Here is a 15,496-nt window from a genome sequence, read left to right as displayed (position 1 = left end):
TTCTCTCTGAGGATTCAGGAAAGACTAAGAGAAGGCAAATGTAAATTTATATCCTAAATAACAATGTACAGATTTGGGGAAAAGTATTTCAGCTTTTGCCAGTATTGATCTGCTCAGACACAGCTCGAAGTGTCTGATAAAGTTACCATAAAAGCAGACTTCCAGGCTCAGTACTGTCCATATAAAACAAATCCACCCCCCACACACACATTTCAAGAGATGTCCCTTCATAAAATAACAGGAACTGCTCCTCAAACACTACTGCTTGCAATCATTTTGTACCCCCTCCCCAAGCTTTATGTCTTTTTGTACTATTTTTTCATACAAGGGTGCCCTCAGAGAAGTTGGGGTTTCGAACCCAGAGCCAACTTTCCAAAACATGCTGTATTTTGAAAAGCCCATTTTTGTTTCACAGAGAAATAAATGAGTTTGCATCACAAAGCCTTTATCCGCCCTAACCCAAAGCCTCCCATACAGTTAAAAATCAAATCCAGTTTTATTTTCCTGCATGAGTCAGGCTGCATGCAAAGAGCTTCAGAAGAAGGCAAGCCTGGGGTGGAGAATCGAACTGAAGAAAGAAATCCAGAGAGGGATACTTGTTCTTCTAACAGCATACTCCTATTTTCCCAAGACATTTGCTAACATTTTCATTTTAAAACTAGAGGAAAGCCACCCCCTTTCCCCCAAAAGAAGTTTTAAAGATTATAAAGACACACAAGGACACACTTTATTATTTTAACAATTATTGCTATTTTCAGAGCTCCAGCACAGCTACTTCCTTCCATAATTGGACTTCAATCAAACCCTAGCGAAGCTTTTGATCTTGGAAAGAGTAACAACATAGCTCTGTTATCAGCACACAGGGGGCAAAGAGTAGGACATCCAGAATTTTTCAATAAAAGAAAGCTAATTGCTTTGACTTCTATTTATCAAAGGTCATGGCTACAAGTTCTGAGTGCACGTACATAACGGTGCACACTAAGAATCTCGTATAGACCAGCCAAAGTAAGGGTTGGGATTATACTATCTGTGTGCATTTAAAAAAAAAAAAAAAAAAAAGAGAGAGAAGAAAAAAGCAGCAAAACAATGCTAGATTACTATCCAAATATACCCCAGTGGATGTCCTGCCAAATAGCAAATATGTGGCTGTAAGCTCCAAACTGAAATAAAAGCTTGGCCAGAAGCCCAGAGCTTCACTGTATTTTGCTCAGCTAGCCATAGTCTGGCAGAACAGAGTGAACACATTCTCAGCCACGTGATGAAGCAGCCCGTCGGGCCAAGCTGATTTCCTTGTGTTGGTTAAATGTGATCTTCAGACTGTACACACGAGCGGCTTTGGGAAAACGTGAGAAAGTGGGAAACAACAAGCCACGGCCTATAAACTGAAGGGCTGCAGAAAAATTAGTTAAGGGGTTTGCTTCAAAGCTAGTGTTGCCAGTGTTGTATTTTAACGAGGTGTTAACCGGGTTCGTAGGGCTGAGCACATTCGGCAACGGTGCTGAGCACCGGGAATTCACCTGGAGTTCGATAGGAGTTACGCACCGTCAGCTCCTTCAAGGATGCAGACCCCGAAAGGACCTGACTTGGAAAAGGCACTGTAAATTCTTCACTGTAGAGGATTATGTGAGCTTGCTGTGAGTGGCTCAAAAATGCAGAACGCTGAATGACTTCAGATTCCATATTCAGGAGAATTAGAGGTACTGAGGCCTCTCAGGATGTGGCCCAGTACAGGAAGGGTATGACTCTGATGGTGGTATACATCCCCTATGGCTCAGATTTTGCTGACACTACTTAAATAACCACCAAGTAGCACTACTGAACACAGAGAGACATTCACGAAGTGAGATAGAATTTGGCCAATGGATTCAATCTGAAAAACATGCAGGGTTTAATGGGATAAAGCCATCCCGATGATAAGGTATTATATTTTGATAGTAGTGATAATAATGTTTTTAAGTAACTGACTTGGGAAGAGACAAACAGCATCCCTGGCCAGCGTCAGAGGTGCACGTGTCTCGTGAGAGCATGTTATATGTGGAAGCAGAAAAAAAGCCTCCAAACGCAAGACCTCAGGAGTACATCCCTGCTACAGATAAGAGCAACTCAGATGAAACGGTCATGATAGTACATAAGAAAAGTGAGATTTGTTTACTTTCTAACAGAAATAAATTGATAACCTAGACACGTGCAGCAGCTGGTGAAATCAGAGACACACACGAGTTGACAATTACACCTCCCGTTCTTTCTTTCTATTTAGCTAATGATTTCTTTTCACGTGTTCAGAACAGCATCCAGACAGAGACTACCACAATCTTCAACGAGTTCAACCATGTCGCACTGAGAAAATTGAACAGATAAGAGAGTTTGGAAAAGTGTTTCTTAAACCCAGTGATGAATCCAGTCCAACAGAAAGATCAGCCTTTCTGAGAGTGGCCACATGATTACGGATGCATGAACGTCAGGTCTCGGTCTGGACAATCCATGCCCTGATTTTTTAAGTGCTGAGACACTAACAGCTAAGGTGTTTCAAGCAGACACCCAAATCACAGCTGTCCAGCATTTGTAATAGAAGGCTTGTGGTGCAACCTCCTCAAAAGGCTGATATGCAGGTTAACTTTAAATGTGCTGCACTCGTTCCTAATTCTCTCATTTAAGCATACAGCTGGGTGATGGAGGTGTCCACAAGGCCAACCTCCTGCTCCATTTTACTCAACTTGTGTTACTCTCAAAAAAATGGCTCAATCATCAGACTACTACCACCTCAGAAAAACCTTAATCTAATGAGCAAGCCCCATTGTTTTTTGCCTACGTGAGTCAGAGTAAGGCATTGTAACAACATATGGTTAAGGAACGTGACAAAATCTTGATAACTTATTAACCTTACCTGTTATTTATGCTCTTCTCTTCCAAGAGAAATAATCGTAACTACAGGCTGGGAAATTAATTCCTCTTTTTTCAATGTACATGTATTGACACAGAGGACAGACCCCTAGACAGCTGGTGACAAAGGCCATACTATGGTCAGTCCCTTGTGACTAACCTGCTTGGGTAGCTGTGGTCCCCAGAGAAGTCTGGAGATCGAGACTGGGAATTAAACAATGGTGCCGTAACGTATTTGTAGTTCCACTCCCCAAAGTCTGCACACTCTTTACTAGTCTTCAGAGCAGTGATCACCCAGCTCAACAGGGCTCTGATTCTGGCCACCTTTCTTCAGCTACCTAGTTGCACTGCCTCAGCTGGAACTCAGTCATTACTCCACCCTCACTCTGCAGTCAGCAAAGAGAATTGGGCTACTCCATGGGGCTAGCCCAGCATATAAAATGGATACACCAAATTAAATTATCTCAGGATGTATGTAACACAAAAAAAACCCCACTGAGCAAATATATGCTGCCATGAAAATTTTACTTTGACATCCATATGCCGCTGTGGTGTACTTCAAACAGCAGTGAGGTCAGCACTTGCAGTTATTTCAGGTCTGTATTTGATTTTTTATTCTTCCAAAGTTAAGCTCAAGGCAACGTCTTAGACATAGTTTAAAAAAAAAAGGCAAAGCAAAAAAAAAAAACTTGCAACATATCCCAGTAAACTTTCTCCAACTTAATCCTCAGGAAAGCAGGAAGAAACTGTTGAGTGTCTTTTCATACAGCTTTATTTTTTTTTTAAAGATGCTGCATACAGCATAAGCCACTACCAAGCCAAATGGACTTTCAGGCCTCAGATAAGTGTTACCTTACCACTAAGGGCATTGAAATGTGTTGATGCTGTGCTGGAAACAGAATGTAGGAACATAGGTTCTAACAGATCTCTAAATGCCCTAACAAGTATGTGTGCTCAGGGGTAGAGGGAACGGGACGTTAAGGCAGCAGGGGAGTCCACCCAGCAGTGCTGCATTATACTGCGAGCGTGTTGTGTCATTACAGCTTTATCCCGACACACCCATATTTACAGCACACAATGTACTGTACAACTCACAATGCCAAGAAACTCAACATATCTAATCTGGCAGAAAAACAAAGTCATATCAGGTTAATCCAATTCTTAAATTGCACAACTTTGAAAACCCAATAGGAAAACAAATCTTCCCCCAGCTTGTGCTCCCCCCAGTCCTCCTCCCAACACACATACCCTGCCACGACCTACTTTTCCACTTTGATCCCTCAACATTTTTAGTCCACTCCCCCGTTTCTCATTCACTTCTAACCTACCTCCACCCAGACCCCGGTGGCAGAGTGGAAAGTTACGCCGATGAGAGGAAGCCGTGAAAGGCAGCTTTGTGCGCAGCACCGGGGCCAAAACACTCTGTGCAGAATGAATGGCAAGACGCATACATAAGGTCACTTGGACACCTGCCCACATGTGATACTGCAATAATTGTGATAACAGCCCTCAAATTTGAAGTTGGCTGACTGCAAGGTAGTTTGAAACAGGGGAGTGGAGCTGAGGTGCTTCTGCGGCACAAGAGGAACAGGATATAGGAAGGTTGCGTAAAAGTTCAGAAAATTTTTAGGTAAAATAATTGTGCTCGACTTTGGAGACGATCGAGATAGTTCCATGGCCTGGGTTCAGTGCTTTCAAGATCTTGCCTACAAACCTTATAGCTGGTTTTCTAACTTCTGTTTTTAAATGAAACCTTGTGAGTCTCACATAATTACAAGACTCCAGTAGCTGAGGATTTTAAAAGAATAATAATGGCGGAAAAAAGTTTGTGACACCCCTCCTCAACACGCACTAAACCAATTAAACCTGGTTTCTTGCAGATTCATTTCCCAAAGCGAATTGACATCTCCTGGTGTCTAAAAGGGTGTCAGCTTTCCCAGAAGCATCTCACACAGATCAGGCATTTTAAATGTCTTATGTAAATTCTCTAATGTAGAAAATGCACATTTACATCACAGCTCCTCCTGCTCAGTAACATACTCCTTCCTATCCACTCATCTATTTTCATGAATTTTTGGAATGTAATTATTCTTTCAGAATCACAGCTTTCTTGCCACGTTTGGTTAAAAATCAGCCAATATACTAAAAAATCACAAAGCAGGAACACGCAAGGGGCCACACATACCTAGCATGACTAGATATGGTTTGTTTTTATAGCAAACCAGGCAAAAAAAATACCCCAACACTCATCTATCACAGCAAGCCACAGAGCTGCAAGAGTTACAGACATAAAACGGCCAAATGCCCCATGCTGCAATGAGGGGCCGCAGCTGCAGGGATTACAGACGTCAGTAACATCTATATTTCCACTATGCAGCACAAAGAAAGAGGGAACAGTGGTATGTCCGATTGCTGCAGGGTCCTTCACATTAAGCCAGTTTAACCCCCTCTGTTTTGATGAGGAACAGGATCTGGTTTTGAGTGCTTAGCTCCTACTTCCTAAGCGTTAGAAGCTAAACACACAGCTGTTTTTTAAGCAGACTTCTTGCTGGAGTAGGACTCACTTCCAAACGTTGAAATGGTGAGTTTGTAAAAATGTCTGAATTGTTTTAAGTCATCTCCTCTGTTTCAATGCAGCCCTCTTGCTTTGAGCCTGTGTTTTATATCCTGCAGCCCTGAGTAATGTACTCTTCCACAAGAAGGTTTAGTGCTATTATTTCACTAATCTCGCTGTGCTAAAAATATCGATTGCTCCGTCAAACGGAATTCTGCAGGAATATTTTGTGTTTACAAGTTTCACATTATTGTTCCTCCAGTTTTTCAAAATGCAATCTACAGTTCCCTTTCTCACCCCCTTAGAATCTCAAGTTATAAAGAGTTACTAGTGGGACTGCATTTAATTTCTGTTTTGAGTGCTTTCATCTGTATCCTGATTGCTTAGTTACCAGGTCACCTTAAATATACCAATGTCCACATACAAGAATTAAGTGGGGAGCCTTGCAAGCATTTCAAAAAAAATTTAAGATCCAATCATTGCCACACAGAGTAATGGATCTTGCTATGGATGGAGAACCCTGTTCATTCATTTGTTTATTATAATCAGGAGTACCAACCAGTTCTGTAACAAATTACTTAATCTTTGACCTATTGTCCGCAGCCATGTTCCAGAACAAAGAATTTATAGCAAGCTGAGCTCCCTAAGGCTAATTGGAAAAGAACTGCTTTTTTAAACCATTCTCCATCCTCAGCAAATCTTTTACAAACCATGTATTTTTGCCTCTCCGCTTATATACCTACATATCTAAAGTTGACATTTTGTTACAGATGAGTTATTGCTGTCGTTCACTCTAGCATCTACTTGTAGTAATTTCATGCTAATACATCGATCTGTGGGTTCCTGTCAAGTTTTGTTTCAGTAATAATGTAGATTTGTGTTCCTGTTAATAAGGACTTGAGTTTTCTAGGACCCTAATGCATTTTGGATTTTTTAATTTCCTCCTACAAGCAAACATGCACCAAAACACAAGCAAAGAGCTTCAAGATCCTCAATGCCTGTTTTCATTAAATGGCAAATAACATGAACAAGAGAATACTACGAGTAAGATGAAGAGCTAAAGCTGTTTCAAAGTTGAGCAGAGAACCCTGAAGCAAGAACATGCCACATCAGAGAAGCTAAGCAATGGTCTTGGATGGTGTACAATGAAAATCTGGGCCAAATTTAGCCCTGGCAAGATTTAGTTCAGCGAATGGGACAGGGAAGTATAACTGTACAACAGCTTCAAGCGTGTCAGAAATGTAAGAGGTTGAACAGTAACTTGTATTTGTTTAAAACTCAATGGGTAGCAGCTCACTTATGCGAAGCTGAAGTGCTACGAAGAGCCCTAGCAGAAAAGAAAAGGAAAAAAAAAAACCAAAAACAAAAACCCAAACGAAATGTTGCAACACGCTGCCTGACCTACCTGTGTTCGCTCTCCCCGCAGTAGCTCTGAAGCTCTCACAACCAAATTCAGCTTTGTGATAGACAGCTGCTTTAATGCCATTTGTTTATTAAAAAAAAAAGACTATACAAGCTACAAAATGTTTGTCATGCATTCATTTTGACAGTTATGCATTTTACATTAATTTTCTGTACTAACTCATTATGTATAACTTACTCCCTTACACGGAATAGACTTGAGGTTTAAGTAAATGGTTTTTTCGGAGCTTTTATTATCAACATAATGTAGAAGGGATCAAACCACAGTTTTTCTTGAATATAACTTAGTTGAAATACTTTTTCTGATCATCAGTCTTCTCTGGAATTCAGATAAAATATTGAAAATATATTTTATTTGTTATGAAAGTGAGACTTCAAAAAAAGGAAACTTATGATCATGTTTGTGTGATATAAATACTAAACAGCTGCATAGTGTACTGCCAGCCAACCAAGCTTCTGATTTCATAATGCTCTAAAGTCCTCTTTACCGATGATGACTACGTCCTTTCATCCTGAGAAAACTCCATGGGCGCACCGAGAACTGTTACCCACCCCTTCAAAAAAAAAAAAAATCCAGAAAGATGAATGATGAAAGTGAATGGTGACATTTTGCTGCTCCACCTAGGAGTTGATGGAGAGCAGTCAACAAGCTGCTTGCCTGCTGAGCAATACCAAAATCAGTACGACCACATGAGGAGTAAAGTACTCATTGCTGAGATTAATTGGGCAGAATCTGGCCACTGCCAGCTCCCACAATTGCCAATCTGCTGTCATATAAATATGCAGAGATTGAACAATTTAATGTGTTTCCTAGTAGCTTCATCTGATCAGATAATACCAGTCTTCTTTGTATACATCTCCTGATGAGGCCTTCTCTCTTAACTGTAACATATTGTTTTATGAAAGACTTCAGGGTGTACTTGCTTCTTAAAAATCAAATCACTGCACTAGAGAATCATTCAATCAAACACTCTCCGATACACTTAGAAACGGGAAGCAAGGCTCCGAGAAAGACACTGTACTTTTTCTAGGTAATTGCAACAAGTTCAACACTCAGACATCCTCGAAATGTCTTCCTAGGGGCACAAACCCCCCCTACTTGTTCGCTCTGTGTATCCTCTTCCTAACACTGGAGAGCCCTTACTTGCCTAAGGAGCTCTATCTGCATGGAAAGCACGATTCCCATCGAGAACTGAAGAGCCAGGCCAGGTATATTTTAAATGTATCACATAAAACCCAAGATGTTTCATGCTGTTTACTGTTTGAACTCTGAATTCACTTCAAGTTCTTTCATGCAGTCAAGCAATTATTTAACCAATAATCAACATTTAACAGTGAATATTAAAATTAGATCTCTTGAAGGAGACACAGTGTTCTTGCTTCTAGCATTAACAGGGCTTGTGCATTCAGCACTTTTTTCCCTGTTATCATGTGACAGGCTATTTTTAATATTTGCCTGAATATATTTTGCATCTTCCTTTTACCCGGAAAGCAGTTTTGTGAGGCTTGTCTGCCTATTGCACTTCCCTTGCCGTGGCAGTCCGGAGCGAAGCTTTTCCATTTCACTGCAATTTCGGCATCGGCTGGTAATGGCAGGAGCACACAGCGGTGCGTGCCTGCTGCTCTAGCAAAAGCCATGCTGAGCAGGCTGCACAGGGGACTGCCACGTGCCTAAAGCACATGGTCATGCAGGCAACAGCCAGCCAGAGCCTCACGTGAGAGGCAATGTGAAGAGCAGCTCTCGGTACCAGCCTGCCTGCCGGCTTAGCTGGTCATTCCCAGGTGTCACGTGGGAGAACAAAGGTCAGGAAATTCCCAGCTCCTCTTGGTGCTGGAGGTAGAGTCCTTCGACTCTAAGAGCAGGGGCTCACACTGTGGCTCATGCAACACCTAGTACCTGCTTGTAAACAATGATTAACGCTTAGGAGAGGATTCCACATACAAGCTGGCTGCTGGGAATGCTGATCTTCACACTACAAAGGCTGGGCTTGTGCTGGAAGAGGAGGTCACGTTAAGAAATACAGGGGAAGGAAGACTGCAATAAAGGGAGTGTTGCACACACACCCTTTTGTGGGCTGCCCCCTTTACCAAGTCATCCCCAGTACGCAGTTGAGAGGCTGGATGGAGCAAGAACAAACCTCTCCCAGTTGGCCGCTGTGCCTATCAAAAACACGAGTTAAAAGAAAATGCCTAAAACCACCCAATCACACCTAGTGTCAATCGTTACAGTTCGGTATCTACGTAGGAAGTAAAAGGTAATGGATACTGCGCTCTACATGAAGTATCTTGGCTGAATAAATAAAACATGGCATTTAATAAAATCTTTGTGTTCTTGGGGGGGGGGGGGGGTGGGAGGTGTAAGTACACTTCAAATGGAAACAGTTTTCAGCTTTTTGACTAATGTACCCCTGAATTTTTTTTAAACTGAAAGTGAAGACTTGCAGATATTGCACATATGTGTATTTCTGCAGCAGATTACAAAGCTTGTTTTTCTTTTTTTCCTTTCCCTAAATAATCTTTGGCAGATCCTTTGCAAGTAGTCTAAGGCACCCAGCCATCCAGGCAACACAGACTGAAAAACCACTGTCATAGGAAAGCAAAGAATGAGGGAGTTTTCTCAAAGCCTCCGACAGCCCTCTACTCCTTAAGGAGCAGGGTAGTAACAAAACATGGGCTATCACTGTGTCAGCAGCGTCCCCGTGACATAGCCCTTCATCCAAGGCTTTGGTGGCAACCAGAAAATTCAGATCTAAACCACAAAATCCCCAAAACTTTCTAAGTAGCGTCTTCCACCAGACTTAGCTGATGCTTCTGAACTCTAATTCACTCCGTTCAAACCCTTTACAGTAGCTGCCCCATTCACCCAAATAAGGGCTACACAGGGAAAAGGGCCAGATAAAAGCAACCACCAACTAGTTACCTAGAAAATATGAACCTCCCTTTACATACAAACAGCTACAAATACTCCCAATTTCCTTAAAGGACTCTGCAGTTAAATGGAGATTTACATTCCACCAAAACACTGGCAAAAGACAACACAAGCTCTGCAACAGACAAAGAACCATGAAAATGTGTCTGCAGTAACAGGTTACTTTAAAAGCTAGCTTTATAAATCCTGTTTTTCTGAGGGAGACTACAGATTTCAACCAACTAACCAGCATTCAATACAGCAAGAGAAAAGAAGTTTTAAATGTGTCTACACATTACAATGAATGGTGGCCTGCAATGATAAAATAAATCAAAATACTATGTGATATTAATAAGATTATACATCAGATTCCAATCTTGCAACAGCCATTACCACGTGTCCCTCCTCTTCAAAAGAAAACCAGTATTTGTTACATGTACATTCCCCGAACAGGAATTTACGGGGAAGTAGGTGCTTGCTTTATTCTTTGCTATAGTCCAGAGAACAGATGATAAACTGGTGAGCCTAAACATTTTTCCATCGACCAGACAATCCAAGCTGGAAATACAGAATTAAGTCAAATTTATAAGCTACCTTTTTGTTGGTGGTGGTGGGTTTTTTTGTTTTTGTTTTTGTTTTTTTTTTTTACCTTTAAGGAAAAAAAAAAATCAGTGAGAATTTTGTAACGTCATGTTTACTGTCAGGGTCAGCTCAGCTTTGCTGAGCCTGATGACACTTCGAGTGAATGCCAATGCAGATTTCCAGATCTCTTCCAGAGATGGTATAAAACACATATTTGGGTAATACCATTAGCTTATAAAGACAGATAAGGCTTGTATTTCAACACGTGCACAGAATTAAATCTTCTTATGCCACTCTTCTACAGACCCTCTATGTCCGAGATACACCTTGTACGTACATGAGTCACTTTTGGCGTTCCACGTGCATGTGTACATCCTCCCCCGTACCCAGCACGGGCAGGCACAGGAGTTCTGACCCACCGCACGTGATACGCTGATGCCAAATGCTGCGGGGCCATTTACAGCAGGGACATGAGCAGTATGGGACTTGACCCTTCTTTCAGCCAGAATCCACATGCTCAAACACGCTTCCATTATAAGACAAAGTTCAGAGGACACAGCAACAAAATATTTTTAGGAGAATTACTATCACCTAAAAAATTCATTTTCCTAAAAATAAGATCACATGGAACTAATTTTTCTTGAAATTGCATACTTTACACTAATTGTTCTTGAGTTTATTACAATAATACAAATCACAACAGCCATGCATACTGGAATGGTAGCTCATACCAATTAAAACAACCGTTCTTCATGTATAGTTTAAAAAATGTATTTTAAAAGTCTTGAGATATGTTAATCAAAAGGTGCCATTATAATGATTTTAACATTTACCTCCAGACTAACTTTTATATTTCGAAGCAGCGCATTTGCCTTAGCACTTTTATGACAGCCTTAAATGCACATTTTTACTTCTAACAAAAATTTGGTTTTTTAACTATATACTGTCTTACTTTAAAACCTGCTTGAATGCTAAAATCTAAGATGACGATCTCTTCAAAACAGATTGTCAAAGTAAGATTTTTTTACACAACAGCACATAAAAATTTCAACAACCAGATGATAATTAAGTCTGTTAATTAAGTCATAGTATCTATCTGTAATGGCGGGAGAAGAAACTTCAAGAAATGGAATGAGCTCCCTTTTAAAAAACACATGTAACAAAATAAAAAGTATCATTCTTAAGGCAACATGGCATGGGGAAAAAATACCTGCAATTTTAGAAGTTTCATCCTACCCCAAGAGACATGACTGCTTCACAACAGTAAAAAAAAAAAGTATACAGAGTTTCCAGTGAGAGAAGTTTGTAACCCTGAGCTGCAAACAGCTGAGGAAAACTCAAAAAAACCCAATGAGTTGAAAAGTCAGGTGGACAGCTGATAACAAATAAATTCTGACAGGTCATCATTAAAAGCCTGGCTCATTACCAGGCTCCTCTGAAAAAAACGAATGAGGACAGATTATCTGCTTTTAATTTTATGTGTGTATATGCAACAGAAAATGGTGCAGCCTATATGCACTATTTTAAAAACTGGTTTAGAAAAAGCAATGTTTTTTTTATATTCTGCTCTTGCCAACTCCAAATATATTTTAACTTTGGAAACCCTTATAAGTTATTAGTTAACTGTGAAATGCCTTGAAACTCAAATACAAAACAAAGTCAAATCCACATAAGTAAAAGTATGTAAATGAAATCCACGACTAAACACACACTTCTGACTTGGGGCCAAAGAGTCTGTTGACAGGTTGGAGGTGGTTTATTTCTTTTTAATGAGAAAGGAATGTTGCAGACTTGTAAGACTTTTCTATTTCATCCTGCTCCACAACTTTTGTCCTTCTATTTATTTATTTTGCCTCCTTATCAGATGATTCTGACAATGACTTCGCACGCTGAGCATGGCAAACGATCAAGCAGAAAGGAGAGGAGTGGTTTCCTGCTCCCAAGAGCACACTTTGCTCTAACAAACCTTGTGTGAGAAGAGTACAATAAATAAATCACCCTTGGTCTTTTTTCCCCTTTTTTTTTAAAAAAAAAAAAAAAAGAAAAAAAGGCAAAGCTCCATATTTTCCAAATTTCAATGTTGACTCTATTCTGCTGACCGTGATCTCAGCCATGCTGGCACCAAGCCAGAGCAGTTATTCTGGATTCGTACTAGTGTCTCTAAAGAGATGATTTCAAGTGCTAATAAACTAATAGAAGACTTCCACTGACATCAAACAGGTTTGGATGACGCATTACAATCAGAACTTGGACTCCATGATGTTTTCTTTGCCTACAGCTTAAGGTGACTACAGATGTAATTTGTCAACTCAGGTCAGAGTTACACTCAGTTTATGCTAATTTAAGGAAGATTATAATGCAGTTCCAAGATGTAGTTCCTGCCCCATGTACTGCGGCAAATTTTACTTTGCTCAATAGAGAATAAGATTATGGACAAAATTTCACACAGGAAGCAACATCTTCAAGTTTTAACTTCAAAATAATTACCCAACCCTGTATTCTCACATCAAATATTGGCCAAAGGAATATTCTCTTTCACGGTCCGTCTCCCTGTTCATTTAACCACAGCATCTACGCATTACTATTCCATTTGTGGTTTTTTACTTGTTAATAGCTAGGCTACCAACAAAGAAGTGATGATAGGCAAGTTTCCTTGGAATTCCCACAGCTTCCTTACATAATTTAAAGAAAAACCCTGGTGGAGCAACTTAGCTATAACTAGAGCTATTATTTTTATTTTTTGGAGTGTGACTTGAATTGTATCGGCCCTCTCTAAGCTGCCTGTCAACCATACAGGGAGAAGTAATGATTTACACTGGGGAGGAGGGCTCATGCCAAAATCCATAGGAAGTTCTTAGGTCTGATTTACCTGGTCTGACCGGGCTCTGCATGCAGTTCTGCGACACCATGCCTGGATGGACTGAAGTAGAAGCCCTGCTGCTGAGGTCCATGACAGAAGGTGATGCTGAGGTAGCTTGCTGGAGACCTGACTGGTGTGGGCTATGCTCGTGCTGGTTTGGGCTGGGTGGAATGCCATTTTCTGAGAGGAATTCTTCCAGGTCCATGTATTCCAACTGGAAAGTGTCTCCATCGTATGGCAGTGTCTTGTCCCATAATGTTGGGCCCAAGAAAGCCGACTGAGGGACTGTGGTACTGGTGCTGTCATCATCTAACTTCTTCTCTTTGTCTTTTTCTTTACCAAATGCTTGAACAAAACACATAATAAAGACATAAGAGCTCAGTAATTAAAATATTAGCTACTACTACTTCAATTATTTCTGCTGCACTCTCAGTTGTAAGAAACAAATACTCCCTTCATAACTCCTTTGATTCACTCTATTTGGCAGAGAATTGAAGGGTCATGCCAACTGAGCACCTTTGCTGGATGCAGCCATGTTTTTGAGAGTTTCCTCTATTTTTAGTTAATGATTCCACTGCATGCATAGCTTGGAATGTCAGTTTCAATAAGTACTCAACAGACTTAAAAGCAAGTATTTAAGTTACAGCAAACATAAGAAGCTGTTGCTGCATTCTGTTGAAAAGGCACAGTCTTAACCTAAAATCCCTGTAATTTATTATCCTGTCATACCTCTAAATTAAGGTCCCAGCCTTGCTAAGTCCTTAGGCAATTCAGTACTTCTTTATGTTACTAACTTACAACAACGGTGCAGTCTGACAGAATATGCATTTTGATGTGCAGAAGAGCTACCAAAAAATTCACAGGCAGAAGCAAAGCAAAGTTAAAATGATGCTTCCTTCCCATTCCTACAACATACAGTGATTTCAATATACATTTTTGAAGGGAAACACTTGATTTCTCTACAAGATTTGCAAAAATATGAACCAATAAAGCTTTCTGTCAGCTACCTTGCCTTCTTAACATTTTAACTACAAGCAACAACCCCGGTGAAATCCCGTGAGGCGCTTTGCACTGGAACTCGGAAAGCGGAGGATACAAGAAGCCTTGGCTCTGCAAGACCTTTCATAGGTTTCTGTTTTTCACGTGCACCTGATTCATTAGCAAGGCAAGGTGCAACTATGTCTGCACCACCTTCGCTTTCCAGAAAAGTTGAAACTTTCCACTTTCAAAACGCCTTTCAGCTGTAGGGGGCCAGGTTTCACGGAGGGTGGGTTTTAACCGGCGGGCAGGAGGGAGCAGCCGGCCGCCCCGAGGGGACGCTGCGGCGGGACCTCGGCTCAGGCTGGGGGGGCCCCGCCGCCGCCCTGCGCGCCCCCCTCCATCCGACACTTCGCCCCAGGCAAACTGCGCCCTTTAATTTATTTCTCCAGGCGGCCGGAGCCGTCCCCGCAGTGGCTCCGCAGCGGCGACGACAAAACCGAGCGCGTTCCGTTAGCTCAGGCCGAGCGCGCCCATCGCGCACCACCTAATACCCTCACCGAAATCATCCCGTTACTTAATCTCCTTGGGGAAGAGGGGGAGGTGGGAGAGAGGGGAAAAAGGGAGAGCGAGGCAGCGGTCCCTGAGGTGGCGGCAGGAGGCGGGCCGCCATTTCGGGGCGCCTGCCCTCACCGGGCCGGGCTGTGAGGGGGCCCGCGGGGGGCAGAGCCGGCCGCGGGGGGCCGGGGGAGCGAGGGCTGCCCGGGGAAGCCTCACCGTCTTCGTGAGCGAGCGGCAGCTTGAGGGGGTTTTCCAGCAGGGACTTCAGCACCCCGTAGGTGGGAGGTAGGAACGTGGGGTTCAGCGGGAGCGGTCGCGACATGGTGGGCTTTCCCGCGGGGCAGCTGCGCGGCAGCGGTTCCGTCCCCGGCAGCTGCGCGGCAGCGGTTCCTTCCCCTTCCTCTCGCGGCGCCGCTACGAAGCGCGGTGAAACGGTCGCAAAGCCGAGCCGAGCCCCGCTGTCGAGGGGCGCCCGGAGGCCGCCGGAACAGGGAAGCGGGAGAGGCCCCTCCGCCGCGCAACTCTGCTGCCACCGCCGCTCCCGCCGCCCGCTCTGCACCGCGCGCCCCGGCCGCGCGCCCATGTGCAGGCGCTGCCGGCGCTGACGTCAGGCGCGGCGCGGCAGCGCCATTGGCGCGGGGGGCGCGGCGGACGGCCCCGCCCCCCCGCTGCGCCCCGCCCCGGCACGCGCCCCCCCACCGGCACGCGCGGCGGCCGTTACCCGCGGTGGGACGGGGGCAGCCGCGGCGGG

At 42.8% G+C, this 15,496-nt stretch overlaps 1 protein-coding gene across 2 annotated transcripts in view; it reads right to left on the bottom strand.

The window, feature by feature from the left end:
• The window catches only part of HLF (HLF transcription factor, PAR bZIP family member), a 37,418-nt gene extending 22,138 nt beyond the window's left edge, over positions 1-15,280 (bottom strand). For both annotated transcript variants that reach the window (XM_068413171.1, XM_068413172.1), the window contains exons 1-2: positions 14,962-15,280; positions 13,216-13,551 (exon numbers count right to left, since the gene is read on the bottom strand). In XM_068413171.1, the coding sequence (XP_068269272.1) occupies positions 13,216-13,551; positions 14,962-15,067 (442 nt within the window). In that variant the 5' untranslated portion in view covers positions 15,068-15,280. The remainder of the gene's footprint in view (positions 1-13,215; positions 13,552-14,961) is intronic.
• Between the last annotated feature and the right edge of the window lie 216 nt (positions 15,281-15,496).

This window comes from Nyctibius grandis, chromosome 15, assembly GCF_013368605.1.
Source record: "Nyctibius grandis isolate bNycGra1 chromosome 15, bNycGra1.pri, whole genome shotgun sequence".
NCBI classification, from domain to species: Eukaryota; Metazoa; Chordata; class Aves; order Nyctibiiformes; family Nyctibiidae; genus Nyctibius; species Nyctibius grandis.
Note: the sequence above shows the minus strand (reverse complement) of the source record. Positions and strands in the feature narration are given on the sequence as shown.